Source organism: Plodia interpunctella, chromosome 15 (genome assembly GCF_027563975.2).
Source record: "Plodia interpunctella isolate USDA-ARS_2022_Savannah chromosome 15, ilPloInte3.2, whole genome shotgun sequence".
Taxonomy (NCBI): Eukaryota; Metazoa; Arthropoda; class Insecta; order Lepidoptera; family Pyralidae; genus Plodia; species Plodia interpunctella.
The window spans coordinates 7,152,504-7,168,310 of record NC_071308.1 but is presented as its reverse complement, the minus strand read 5'-3'; the positions used below and the strand labels follow the sequence as shown (position 1 = coordinate 7,168,310).

Sequence of the window (15,807 nt, the reverse complement as noted above, 5' to 3'; positions counted from 1 at the left end):
AACATTTCACAACACTAGTGTTCCTAACAGCGACTTCGGAGGCTACACTACATTTTAAACAAATTATTTATTTTTATTTCAGAAGCACTTGCCACTTATATCAATTTTATTACTCAAGATGTAAGAAATACGAGAAAAGGAGATATCACTACCACACACTACCTACGATTAAATAGTAAGAGAAATTCGAGGAAGACAACTAAGATTCATTGTCATTTAGAAAATCCTCTATACACTAGGCCTGATATGATACACTATATAAATTTCATCATCATTAGCATTTGAATTAGTAAAGCAGTGCAATTACTATTTAAAATTATTCATTACAATTCACAGTCAACACTAATATTTATACATTTTCCTTTAAATGCCTTGCTTAGTAATTTTCCCATTATATAATTGTGGCATTTGGCTTCAGATACAAATGCGTTTATTATGAATGTAAAATGTTACCTCTCACACGAAATAAACGTACAAGTCCATTGATAAGACTAAAATATATTTAAATATAAATCTTGGACTTGTGTAAGTTTTGTTCCACTAGTCCATTTAATGTAATTCGCTTTATAGGAAACCTGTAGTAGCATTGGTTTTGCTTTATTATAGTGAAATTTTGATCTCGTAGCATCATTGGAATAATATTTAGTCCCCTAATGTGTGAGCATTCCTAACCAACTTTATAAATTGCCGACCTCTGTAGCCCAATCGCCATCCATCTGGTCAGACCGGACTGCTACACTGGACGTCCTGGGTATATATATATATATATATATATATATATATATATATATATATATTTGTATAAAATTATAGGATCGGCGCTTTATTAATCCAATTACACAAATGTCGTAGTTACTTTGGGACTCCATATATATGTCTATTTTTTGTCTACTAGGGCGTGGTGTACCAATTGGACGTGGCGCTTCAGTCGCTGGAGACTCAGCGAGCCGGCCTCGTGTTCATATACGATATGACGGACTCCAAGTATACTAACTTCGACTATGACCTGTCCAGGAAGATACTCACCATGCTCAAGGTCAGTCTCTTAGCGTAAGAATAAACCTTAACATTTCAACTATATGCAGCCAGGGCTATCTATTACTTTATTACTTAGTCAGCTCGTACGACATCCACGGGAGCATATGGAGTGGATGGTCGTATTCTAGGACAAACCTCACGCCAGCTCAAAGTTTAAATTCGGCCATGTCCTGACTAACGTGAAGTCCTTTTCGTTTATTTTCTACACGTACCATGGTCCATGGCTTCAGTACGGTTAGCAGTTTCGCCGATACATCTAGTGAAATTTTGTTCCCTGTTTTGCACACCGTACCAAGGTATAGACGCGACTTCATCTTCGCCAAGTCCAGAAATAATTTGACCGACTAGTACCTTAAAAAGCCCTTCTAAAGGCTCTGAATATGGACTGAACGGACCTGCTGTTCAGCGTTCTGCTGTACGTCATAATAAATAGCGTCTATCGCTATATGTAGTATATAAGTAGGTATAGTAGCTTATTTGTCCTTGTCTGGATATTGAATTTATTCCTTTCATTTGTTTAAATAGGCTGGCAACAGACTTGAATTGATACCAAATTTATGCGTTTAAACTTGAATAAATTTCTGCGAGTTTATCAAAGTTATTGTGGTTCAACCACTTGTAAATTATAATACCTCTATTGTGATAGGAACTTTCCCGTTTCAAAATACTTTTCATTGAATTCGTACGAGTTATGTAATCGATGTGATTATCTCGTCAACAAAAGTTTTGACAACATTCATTGTTATAATACTAAAACGTATTTTGCTTAAAGTTGGGCTCTAAAAATATAATTCAATTATGTTTGGTAAGCCGAGTTGAAGCGATTCGGCTTCAAATCAAAGTTAGGAATCGCATTTCTTATGAATTCCCAGTTTATCTTAGTGGTCAAAAGATTTATCTAAGTAGCCATTATCATCTAATGAATATTTGTGTGAGGCCTATTAAAAGTGCGACCATGAGCAGGTCAGCCAATAGATCTCCGGAAAGACTAGTTACAGTACCACATTCAAAACGGCAGCGCTATTTTTGCATAGCCATCCATCACCTTATTATTTACGGGTCAGATTTTACCATTTACTTGATTTTGCATTTATTGATGGAATTATTTTATAGAACGTGGCAAGCCAGCTTAAGCTTTTTATTCTTCCGTCGAGTGTGTTATATTTTCTATATTTAATACTTAATTTCAATGACAATAACTTACTATTTACGAGTATTCTACTAAAAATCATAGATTTGTCTTATCATAATTTGAATGAATTGCTAGCTGTCTGGTGAGTGATCACTGCTATTATGGCAACAATGGCAAACGGCAATTTGGTGCCTAAACCTTCGAGCCTGATGACAATGAGCTTTCAGTAATCGTTTTCTGTTTAGATATTGATACTTATTCCCAGCGTAAACCCAAGTTATGAAAGAGTTTTTGCGCGGGCGTAAATTGACGAGACGTAAAATGTACTGATCACTGGACAGTGTTTCTACGCTATTTATTGAAATGAGCTGTGAGAAAAAAGTTAAAGTAAAAGCAGAAATGTATAGAGTATTTTCGTAATGAGCTAGTCTCTGTTCCAAGTTGAATCTATGCCTCCGGGTTCAGTGCAGGGTTCTTTTTAATTTGCACTAGTTCCTACAGCCTGAAACTTAGCGCCTTACTTTAAAATAACTAGTCTGCCTGCTTACTCCACTTCGTATTTCCAAGACATTTAACTTTATGTTTATATTTCCATAATTTATAATTTACATGCGGCTCATTTATTAAAGCAAAAGTTGGACTTTGTACATTCATTCAATAATGTGGCAAGTAATTAGAGAATATACATATGAGAATTATTTTAAATACCTCCTGTTATGGGCCTCCTTGCATTACGCAAACTTATAATGTCTACGTGTTACTTAACTACGTAGAAAGAGTACTGTAAGAGCCATTGCTAATTTGTAGATCCGTTTTCCATAGGTTTTGACACTGACGTGCGTTGACGTACGTCGAAATTTCATACAATTTCTGCTTTGTTATGCGTTGTCTGTCGACGGACGTCAACGTCGCGACTGAGCAATGGGCTATGACTCTTAACAGGAAATTAATTATTTCGCGTGCGAGTCTCAAGTGCTCCCATTTAGATGAAGGGTGTATCTGATGCAGTGATGGGTGTTGAAGCGGTATCGAGTGGGCTCATATCGATTGATTGCGAGTAATGAGCCGCCCACTCGTGGAAACTTCGCCAAGAGGTCGTAGGTCACCTCGCCAAAGCCACAAAATAATGTCGGCTATACATTATCGCAAAAATATTGACGGAACTTTGGCGCATTCGGCATACATTGCTAGATTTTCATTATGGTAAATAAAAGCTTGCTTACAAACTACGCAATATTCGTGAATTCACGTCGGTATCTGTCAGAGTTCGGCGATAGGGTGAAGCCGGCATAATAAAGAATACTGCCACGGCACTGAATGCTCGCCCCCAAGGCTAGGCCATGCCATTGTTTCAATTTCCTTTTGCGCATTTGTTATGTTAATTTTAATTAAATTTTATTATGTCGTCCATACAACAGAATTTTTTCGAGATGTCGGATGTTTTCGGAACTTATTAATGAACGAACCATTGACATAATATTTTTGTTAATTAACGAAATATGTTAATAATATAATGACGTATGTGCTATGTTTGATAATGACTCTAGGCTATATGTAGACATGACAATGCCAGATTTGTTTAAATCTATATCTCAGGATATTAAAGTAAAATTAAACATACATAAATCTTTCCAGTAATTAACATTTTTATTACTTTTAATAGGAAAACTTTTTCCCATCCATTCTGTATCCGCAGCCATAGTATATTATTATCCGCAGCGTAGTATTTAATAATCACGGTCATGCGGCCGACACTGTTCTCGGAATTTGCCGCCGATAGTCGTGTAGCTTTCAACTAAATGAATCGTAAATTATAAATGGAATTCATATCATTTCTATTTCGTAGTAATCGATTTCGCAATTTAATTGGAATGGTAAATATCGCTTTGACCTCAACCATCCTAATAAGTAATAAATGCGAGAATAAGTTTGTTACATATGTATGGGGAAGAACATCAGGTACTATTCATCCCGGAAAAAAACTGCTCTCGTGGAATGTAACGCGGGCGGAGCCGCGAGCAAAAGCTAGTGCGATAGATTTATAGAGTCTGTTATATCTTCTTGACGATACTGTTTAACATATTTTCCACAGAAAAGAGATCGGCCGAAAGTACTTGCCCTGCGTCTTAAGTTCTGGGCCGCCATCGCTTGTCGAACTTTCCCGCAGTTTGCCCGTCATATCACAAGTCTGAGTGACGTCACTAAGCTGGCTAATGCCAATCAATCTTGGCCTCAAAGCCAACAAAAGCTCCTCTGCCGATAAATTAGCGAAGGCTGTATGGGTCATGATAAATCACAAATACGTTTACTTGATTTATCAGGGCATTGGCTATACGTGTATCCAGATCACAATAAAACCTAATCGCTTGTGATAAATCTTGGTATATCCTCAACAGTCGATTTTTCTGACATTTCAAATATTCTGTAGAAATATGTATAGAGAAACCCGAATGCATTCCTGAATATTATATCTTCTTTTACTTTAAATGATATCGTTAATGGCTGTTAGTGTCTTGTCCTTGGTTGTTTGTAAGGCGAACATTTTACTTATATTTTTGGACTCTTTAAGAGAGACGAAGCGAAGCGATCGATGACATAATAAGTGGTATTTGTAATTCTTTGGTTTTTACCTTTATCACGGTTGCATAATTTATTTCCCATGTTTTTATGCAGTACTTAAATCATAATTGTAAAAACGTGTTTGTTCACTGTATGCCATATCTATATTCTCGTTGATTACGAGTTGGTTTATAGAAAGACTACTTAACCATTATATGGTTAGTGTTATTCTCGGAAAATAATGCACGTATGTAGACTACTTCAAATTGGTTTGTCCCCTTTTTACGGCACTGCAAAGTCGTATAGCAAAGAGCTTTGATTTTTCTGTAAATTACTTCATGTCGTGAAATAATTTCATTTTCGATGAAACATACCTACATTTAAATGCACTTATTCATGTGGCAACTTGTCGCATACGTTACGCAAGCCCTTACGTTAATCTCCTTTAGCATGCTAAACTGTGGCCAAAACTGAAGCCGTGAAAAGTTGAGAACTCGGCTAATGTAAATATCCTAGATAGCTAGTTGGAGCTGCGGGCGTCCCACTGACCTCCCATGTACAGATTACAGCACTATCTACCTACACACTACAGTACATATTCGGCCCTCTACCGTCCATAAAAAATGGGCGATGGAGGGTAATTGACATGCAGTTCACTGCACAGAAAACAGATCGCAATCAGAATTTTTCTACCGATAAAATTTGTAAAAATATTTATTTTATTTTATGTTTATTTTATCAGAATATTGTAAAACAATCGATGCATCAAATGTTATATCATTATGTACTTGGGCCGTATTCCAAAGTACCTAGTAATCCCAATTTTAAATCAATTTTCAGTTTTATTCTACTCGAATGTGGCAAGGTTGGCAAATTGTGTCAAATTGCTTACGCAACGTAGGCATGTCAAGAGTTTGTTCATCACATAAAATAATTGAGAGAAAAGACAATATGATGACTTTGGAAACACTCGTATAGTAAGGACGCTAGTACTCTTATACGAGTATTGTGGTCACAGTATAACAAGGAATACACTGTGTTAAAAAGTTGTAAAGATACTTGAAGCTATGTGATATATCGTTTTCGATAAAGTAGTTACTTGACGGATAAAAGTTTGGATACATTAACGTCATATAATAATTATACAATGAAGACGTAAGTAAGAAAAACAATGCCATCGCTATCATTATACGCAATTATACCTGAGCATGACTACACGTGGCATGCATTTCATGACTTTTATATAAATCTGTGATCTAACTGAACACCGGCCAAAGTCGCACGGACCGTACATAAGTCAAAGTAATCTTGTTTTAAAGTTTTATTTCAACTGTCACTCGAATTCATGAAATTCCTTTAACAAAATTAATCCTTGCTTTTTGCGCTACATATTTGCAGGACGACCATTTCATTTGTACCAAATGAAAGTTCTCAACTCGCCGCACCAGAATTCCTAATAATTTCATATTTACTTACAAAAAATTAAACTTTACTTCGAAACGGAATAACTTTTTCCTTTGATGCACCTTATTCGTCGATATGCAGCGTCACGTGGTGAACTAGTAACCTCATCCTACGTGCCGCGAACTTCCGATAACCTAATCCAATAATGATTTTACTTCAGCTCCCACGCTGGAATCTGAAGGGTTTTCTCCACTCTGTCATTTTACACAGCCAGGTAACAACCTGGCTGTGTAAAAGTCAAGGGTAATTTACCAGCTGGTACGTTTATCTGTTTACGGATGTTTTGTTTGTTCGAGTTTATTTGTTGTAATGAGTTTTAAATTTTTTTTAGTACTTACCTTAATCGTTATTAAAAAAAAGGAAAAAAATAACATCGTGTTATTGTCGAACCATGATTAGAAAATAGTTGATTTGAATTTTATATATTATTAGAAAGAAAAGAAAAAAAAAATTTTTTGTAAGAAACAATAATGGTAAGCCGATCTGGCATGATAGGGACCAACACTGTTCAAATGAGTTTCTTTCGGCATTTCTTCTCAGCAGTGGTCGTTCCGAAATGCCAGTAGTTTCTAGCTTGTGAGAAATAACTATAAATTTAAAGATTGACGAGAAAAAGTGCCTGTGAAGGTCTAATTTCTGAATAAATGATTTGAATTTGAATTTGAATTTGAAACCAATTTGTTATTAGGTAAATTCTCGTTATTATATTATTCTACATAATTACCGGCTGCGTCTGCGTCTTCGTCTTCATGACATATTCAGTGTGATTATTATAATTACTTTATATTATTTTGACCCTAAAATTTCCAATTAACACGTGACATTCAAGGCTCCTATGACAGTGAGTCCATTATCACATCGAGGGTTTGTTCACATGTAAATTCACTATGTAATTTCGAGTATTGATATTTAGCGTGTCGTGTAGCAGAATAGCAGTGCTTCTATATCTATATGGCTATGGCTAGTCTTGTTGCATGTGCCGAATATAAATTCCTTTCTAATTAATTTAATCCAGTTTCTGCAAAATAATATTTGGCAATTGATTTCACAAAACTTTATCTTTGATCTTTATTGGAGAGCTTGCTGCTAATCAGTGAAAAGGAACAATACCTCTCGCTCAATATTTCCCTTTGTTTCCATTTTCTAGGAAAATAACTTTCACGATTTGATTGATTTTGATTTTTATTATCTTTTGACTTTCATTTATAATTTATTGAGCCATAAGTATAGATATTTTCCACTGTCCGAAATTACCATTTGTGGGAGTCTATTTTGCCGACACAAACAGACTCTTATTTGTAGTTATTTATATCAGGTCCAAAAGTAGCATTCTAAACATAGTAATATTGATACAAGTAAGAGGTTTTTATTTTTGCTGCACCAATATTAAATCTAAAAGAGTTAATTTTGGTGCAACAATAAATAATGGAATTGTAATATAAAATTGTTCGTAAAATAAAAACCCTACAAAGTATCAGCGAGTTGCAGAAACTTAATTTCCCAATACGGCAACTCATCGTGTAGCGGTAGATGAAAATTCGTAGCGGAGTCCCCGTAGCGCGGTGGGCGGATGCGGCCGTAGTGATGTGTAGCGCCCGCCGCTCGCCGGCGCCCTACCAAAGCCAATCTACGTCAGTTGAGCTCGCGCCGTCGACGGGAGCACCCGCTTGCCTCGCTCTCATCAGATATCTACGTGTATTTACGTGTAAATACGTCATCTTCCAGTGTACATATTGTTATTTAACTTATCAATTCAGTAACTGCGCGTGTCGATAGCGCTAAACAGTGAGCTGCGAGCGATCAGCTAACAGGTGGCGATTGCATATCAGTGCTATTATTGGGTGTTGTGGCCGCGCGTATTGCGGGGCCTGTGTCTATTACCAGTGCTGGGAAGTGCTTGGGTTGGAAGCCCCCTCGGCTGGGTCGACAGTGTATGGAGTCACACTCGATCGATAGTCAACAGCTGAGACAATTGCACGCTACTGCCCGCATTGCTAACCAAGGTAATTTTGCGAACACAGCCTAGACATAGGTACCCAGGCTATCTATGCTGTTTTCATTACAGTCTCCAGAAATTGCAATTCCTTGACGTAGATACCTATATAGCAACCTGCAGCAACGATTTTATCTCTACTGATATAATTAATGCACAATAATGATATTGGTACTTTGTTTAAACTACAATATCAGTCAAACAAAAATAGACTATATTTCATTATTTATTTTCACAAGTATAGAGTAATTGGTCTTAATACTTTCCTATCTATCCTTCAATGGATTATGTCGCATTAGTCCTTTATATTGCCACCATTAAGCCCGACCGATGTCGGGCGCCCTACTGTTGATGTATTTTATCATCTTGGTTGGACGGCCGACAAAGTCTCTCCCCCGTCCTCCTATTTATTAGTGACGAAGAGCAATTTACAGACACAAACATTAAAAGATGACGAAATGAGCGAAGCTTGTAATCGGGTCCGCAAAGAAGGATAAATAAAAGTAAACAAAAAAGTTATTGTGGCGTGTAAACATGGCCGGGCCTCGACGAAGGTCGTACCCGTACTGGTTTTGTACATGATAGGGAGCTGCGGTATTCTGTAACTCGTAATATATTATGAAATTTTAATTGATGATACGTAATTTCCACCGCGGTCGACGCCTACGCTTTCTACACGATTTGCGAAAGAAAGGAATGTGTGATGAGGTGGTGACAATAAAAAATAGTTTTTGTTATAACAGCTTTATGTTAGTCATAATGATCCAAAACTTGTTACAATAAAATATGACATAATTAATCCTAATTACAATAACCTTGTGATGCAGTAACTCGTAAAGTAGGTACTTATTATAGTTTCGGGAAAGGAGAACATCAATTAAGTACGTATACGTAAAACAAAAACGAGATTATATTAAGCATTCCAAAGTTGTTACGTGGATCTAATTAAGTCTTAAAATTACTCTGGTACAAAGTCAATTTACACGGCCAGAGATGGGTTTACGCCCAGTATTCGCCCAGTTTATTCCTAAACAGTCGCAAACATAATAGTTAAGTTTGCGAAGGAATTTTTGGGATGAAACTGGGCAAAACTGCTATGCAAAACAGCCGTGCATACAGGCTTATAAACAACAAACACCTAAATTAATAAAAGCTATCGTTTAACACACCGTATTACGGTGATTTTGTTCCACATTTAAGGGAGTTTACAACTATATCCTTATTCCTATTCTAATCAATTTGAATCCCACCAAAAACATTTTCACGTAAAAATGTTGCCAATACGAGCCTAGTTTGCTTCACAAACTCTACAATATAGTCAAAATGTATGAAAAAGTGGTCAGATCTCATGTAGAGCCAAGATTTTTGATATATGCGCCCTAATTTTACCAGACCTAAGTTAGGTCTGGTAAATTCGAACGCACATACTCTACATTCTAGTTAAAACGTGTAGCTTGGCCGTTTCGTTACTCTAGAAATAACATAACGTGCCTATGAAATCTATGTGATGGTAGCAAATTCGAATCTAGCACTTTCAGTATATCTATACCAATTTCAGAAAGTTCCAATTCTAATAAGCTTAATTTAAAATTCAAAATTCATCACCAAAGAGATTTAGATAAGGATCAGTTAAATCTAATTTCCGCTCGCTTTGATCACGCAAACATAACCTTAACGTAACATTCCTTTGCCAGACGTGAACCTATTAAAGAAAAATTTCAATTACAGTTCGCAGTGTGGAAAATGCGTGAAGGCTTTGTTATTCCCTCGATGACAGCTTTATGCTTTTTACTAAATTGACTTCTGTTGAGTATATCTGCCAAAATTTTACTCGCTAGATGTTAACGTCATTCTGTTTTTGACTCTCTTTATAAGGTTTAATACAAATTGTGACTTATTATTTAAAAAACCATTTTAATAACGAAACAATGGAGTTGGACAGACAATAGAAGTAGTAACTCGTGTGCCACGCCTTCCGCCTGACCATAAAATCGTTTCCTTGGCCGGGCAAACCTTTTCGCGCTCGACAGATCTTCCGCAATGTCAAAACCACGCTGCCTGCCGTTCAGAGCGACACTGTATATCATAATATTCTTTGTAGCATTTTCTTTCAACAAAGCTTATACGAGTATGCGGATTATAAACGTTTATAATTAAATATCCATTGTATCGCAGATAATAATCCATTCGCCAGATGCTCGGCGGAATTGAATTTGCATCCGTTTCTTTTTGCGCGCGTGTCATATGATGTCAATGTGGTGTCCTTTGCTCTTATTGAATGGTGTGCAGCATTCTCGATGGTTTGGTCACGTGGTGCGGATCTGCTGAGGCCTCGTGGGCGCGGACCAGTCTTCCACAAGACCAAGGTCAAGGTCGAGCCGGTTCGATTAGATGTCCCCTGTATTTAATTTGCCGACTGATTGGTCATTCTCTTTGATAGGTCCAATTTATTAGTTGATTCAATGAGTATACTTATTTTGCATCGATGTTATTTTGCTAATTTTATATATTTGGGTTTGTATTAAATAATCTACTTCATTTCGGCTTGTATTAACTCGATAATTGCAGTATTTTTCTATTCTGTACTTACCTATTTGATGCCAGTTTGTGAAAAACGGCGTAGTTGCATACGCAACGCAAATACATTAGAATTGTTTTTTGTTTTTGTATAATTGGCTGTATTCTGAGAAAAACTAAACTGATGTGTCATTTCACACAGCAAAACATTGTACCTATTCATATCATGTGTATTTTGTGTAACGTGATGATAACATTATGAACATTTGTTTCTCAACACTGAGAGGAGTATCTACGTAGTGGATATCGATAAATGGATTTTTATCTTGATCTTCACCTTGAAGTCACGTGTCTTCGGAGGTCTGACTCATGTCCCGGTGCGCGTGCGCAACACTTACAGCATTATGTTCTTGTAAACACAACACCGTGTTTATTGCGTTGCGTAATCTAGCTACAAATTTTATCTCCTTACTTAACCCATATTACTCGATAATTATATCGCCATACATCTTACACAACTCAATGATTTGTATACTCAACTGTTTAACCGATTAACTTGTTCGACGAATCTCTGAAAATTCTATCAAAGCCATTTCCTTTTAAACTATTTCCATTTCTTTAGCAGCATTTTAAACCCGGTAATTGATACCGCTATGTAATGAAACGACGGGCAATTTGATTTTGCGACGGCAACGTTCGGCGACCTAAAACTAACTTTTAGGCCTAAATAGGTCGGGCGAAGTTGCTCATCATCTAGTTAGTTATCAATTAATCGAATTGGTCGACGGTGTTCGACGAGCCGTCGAGCCCCGTGTCAGTACCGGGATGATTAATATCCGCCGGGAGAAGGTCGCGCGGGACCGTGACGTCACCTCCGCAAGCGCATTACTTCCGCTCGCCATACGTGAAATTAATTACAATACGTACACTCTACAGCATGTCTCGTCAACCTGTCTGTATACACTTCTATACCAGTAATAGCGGCGATTTTGCAACGCGCATCTTCATGTACTGTTGAGCGTATACCATTGTACGTTGGCATATTCAAAACACGTGTTACGACAGCGAGGATTGTAACACGTATGGATCGTTATAAAATATGAAATTCCACGGCTGGTTCCGCGTATTGTCCTGACGCGTGGTTCCTGTCACATTTCGGACGTGTACGCCAAAAATTTTTCATTGATTAGTGTGTGATTTCATCCCTTCGCGTAATAACACGTCGTCTACGTCTTTACGTATACAGTCAGCTGCTAGGCGTGTTACTTTGATGCGCTCTTGACCGTACAGGAGTGTTAGAACAATAGGATTGCTCCATTTATCGAGAGCAGTTTGCTTTCCGCTTCTCGTCACTGTTCATCACCGTGCCTCTTTTCATCGTTCGGCCGGTATAATGAGATCGGTGCATTCATTTCATTCAGCCGAGAGCCGCTTTTTGTGCTCTAACGAACTCTCTAAGCTTCTAGCTCCCTAGACGTAATTTAATCTATTTTTTTACTATGTACTCTGTAAATAAAACGGAGAAAGATTTTATATATTTAGTTTAGTTATTTAGTTATTTTCTATACAACCTGTCCAGTGTCCCGATGTTTGTCTTTCTGTAATCAAATCATGCAAGTTAAATTTCACCTACTTCCGCTCGTCCTATACAGGTGAAATTTTCGGTTCAGTTCGAACCGACGTGGAAAATTTCACCTCTATAGGACGTGACAATGCATTATTATGATAAGCGTGACCTGATGTGATGGTGCACCTAGGATCGGAACCAAACGACGAACTCCTCTCCGGCTTATTATGAAACGGATATGTTTTTGTCACGCTTCAAACGCGACAAGATCTCTCTGATCATAACAAAAGCTTGTGGCAAAATGGCATTTTTGTAAAGTTTTAACAAAAGCTCTGTAGTAGCTAAGTTGTGGATGAAATTCTTAGGAGATTGAGTTATACATTGTATAAAATATATAATAGGTTAATATTATTATTATAATATATTAATCTGTATTGGTAGATGAAATACCAAAATAAACCTAACAATTTATTTACCTGCGCCTAATTCAATTCCCATAATTCCTCGAGCGATTGGACAAAGAATTGGTTGTCTGTCAGCGACATTTTATCAGGTATTCCGATTACGTTCTTAGTCGGCAAATATATTTTAGCTATCATCCATACTCCCACTTGTATTTGGCTCTTTCGAGGAAGTCGTCGCTTCCGGACGTTTATTGTCAGTTGTATTTGATTAATCTTGTTTGACATTAAATTCGTTATATAGCGTTATTGTTTGGAATTAAATTCTCAAAAAAATAATTTTCGTGAAAAATTTTCTCCGTTTTAAAATTAACTTGCTTCTTTTGCACTACTCCCTTCCATTCTATAACTATTATAATATGGTCATTGATTGCGTAAAAAAATCGGATGCAGCGTATAACCTGGCAGATGCCAAACGGCAGCTGGCAATTTTTTTTTCTTTTTCTATACACAATTAATATACCCGACAGCAAAATGCATTGTGTACCGTGGTACGATACTATCCTTATTCACGTGAGGGTATTATAATTTCAACATCTTCAACTTCGTTGCGAGCTTAAATTTAATCTTGACATTCCAAAGACATAGAATTACAAAATTACGCGGTTCCAAGTAAATGATCACATGATGGCATGAACGCCTCGTTAGCGCTTCATTATTTTGGTAAATTCAGCAAAATTGACGGGTCGCGTAATCTATGAAGTTGCGTCAGGCGAAACATAAGTAATTCGCAGTACTTCTGAAATCTACGTTGTCGCTTTTTCTTGGGTTAGTTGGTCGAGTTTGTCAGCTCCGGAGAGTGCGCTCGTCGGCTCCGGGCTGCTCCGTCGCGTCGCATCTCCGCAAACGGGGACGCCATTCCTGACCTACATCACGAGGGGAATGGGGTGGCCTGGGCCACCGCCAATTTCTTCACTGCATTTTATACAAACAACTCAAATAAATGGCTCTTTAGTTTATGCACTTCGTAGTTTTAGCTTTCCAACACGATTTGGTAGGATGGAATTATAAATTATTCGTGAGTCGTTTAGTACTGTGTCTATATCGTCTACATCTTCTAACTTAACCTCTTGAATCGAATTAATAAATTAATAACAAAATATGTACATCACACGAGGTAGGCCTAGGAGTAGATGGTTGGGTGAATTTAGAAACAACTAGGGACGAGGATTCATGGAAAGTGTAGACTTTTGCCCAGCATAATATAGTTGAAGACAGTAATATTTTAATGCCTCAATGATTAAACAAAGTTGTTTTCGATACATAAGGACCGTACGGGGCCTCACTAGGTATTTGCAAGTTGATTTGAAATTCAAATCGCTATATTGTCAAATGTCAATAAAGTTTATTCACTGACAGGCCCGTTCCGAGGCGAGTTTTCGTCAACATCCATACCATGTTGTTATGAAAATCATTTGTTCCGGTACGTCGGGCACCGATGTTTTGTTGTTAGGGAAATAATATTTCAAAGCTGGAGCTCTCTGTAATTGGTACTTTCACGATCAACTTAACTCTTTATTGTTTTCGGGTGGTTTTATTTCGAACGGGATTAAATTTGAATCTGTTCAATGGTTGTTGAACATCTTGTTTCGTTAATTGAAATTATAACGTTACTGCAATAATATCCAAAGAATGAATTTTCAGTGTAAAGCTTTTGAATTAAATATAGAACAGAATATTGGAGGTATTGGATTTTCGCCGGTGAAAACTAGGCGCCTCGTTAGAATGCGGCGAGGTGCCGAGTTCGCTTTCTGTGTCCCGTTTCGGCTTCACTTCTGTCGGGGACGTTCCAAATTGATTGTATTTTATGGTTTTCCGATATTTCTCCCATCTGAACTTTTCTCTTTCAAAATGTATGGCGTTGAATGCATTTAAATAACAACATTTAACATAAGTCTAAAGTTGCTGTTAGCAAGTAAATGACAAAAGGATAATTCTGTTATTATTCAAATTTTGAGAATGAATTAAACAAAACATATAAAAGTTAACATTTATGAAATATTTTGTCTTTGTTAATTCAGATAATGAATAACAAAAAAAAAATATTCCGACCAAAAGTCCGACCTGTCAGATATAGACGGAAGCATACTAATAGATATGACTAATACTATAGAAGGCCAATCGTCAAGTCAGTAGCCATATTGCGCAGATCAGAGAGATGACCATACTTGGGAACGAGCGGGTAAACTATGTACAACGAGAACATACATATTATATTCAAGTATGACTCCGCTTCTATAAACTGCATGGCCATAATCATGTTCGTCGCTATTACCGCCTCATAAATGTCCATTCAGGATAACTTGACTTACGGTTGACTGTTCGATTTTACTTTACCGTCTTTTTTAAAGTGAGCTGAATAGTAAATACTAAAGTTGTTTTCTGATATAATTTTACTTAAATTAATGAGATGACTATTAATAAATGCTCTTTTTCTTAAGCTTTTAATATCGCGAAACGAATTCTCTTTCAACTTGATCTTACAAACTCCATTACTTATTCCTGTAAACACAATGGATACGAAAAAAGTTCTTTGATGAATATATGAAATGATATAATATAGTATGGCAACTTTGCCCGTAGTAATAACACTAGGGGTCGGATCAATCCGAGAGATGGCAGCACTGCGCACGTAAATGTCGTCGTGCGTGGATAAGGATTATTTATGCATCGGGGCCAGTAGGTACAGCACGAGCATGACATAACACACAAACTAAACGCATTGCAGATGGATTCGCCTCGTCACATCGCTAGTAAAAGCTCAGAATCTGCTAGTAATATAATATATTAAACAAAAAAGTATATTAAACACAATTTATACATAGTAGAAGAATTATTATATCAGTAACAGATATTTAACTATTGTATTGATAACGAGATATTTTATTATCCTGTAACCTGTCATACTGCTTTATTTACCTTTCGATGTTCCAAGTAGTGGCTCTAGTAGATATTGGACTTGGGAGTTTTCCAACAATATCGAGTTGTTCTTCTGTAGTCACATTATTTTCAATCACAAGATAGCCGCATCGATGCACTGCGCAAACAAAAGGACACGCATCGCTGCCATCAACAG

At 36.9% G+C, this 15,807-nt stretch overlaps 1 protein-coding gene across 3 annotated transcripts in view; it reads left to right on the top strand.

Annotated features, from left to right (window-relative positions):
- Window positions 1–15,807, top strand: part of Ptpmeg2 (Protein tyrosine phosphatase Meg2) — a 43,095-nt gene that overhangs the window by 9,630 nt on the left and 17,658 nt on the right. For 2 of the 3 annotated variants that reach the window (XM_053756134.1, XM_053756133.2), the window contains exon 4: window positions 896–1,036. In XM_053756134.1, coding sequence (XP_053612109.1) covers window positions 896–1,036 — 141 coding nt within the window. Of the gene's footprint in view, window positions 1–156; window positions 176–895; window positions 1,037–15,807 lie in introns of those variants that run through there. The other variant, XM_053756135.1, reaches the window with a different exon arrangement.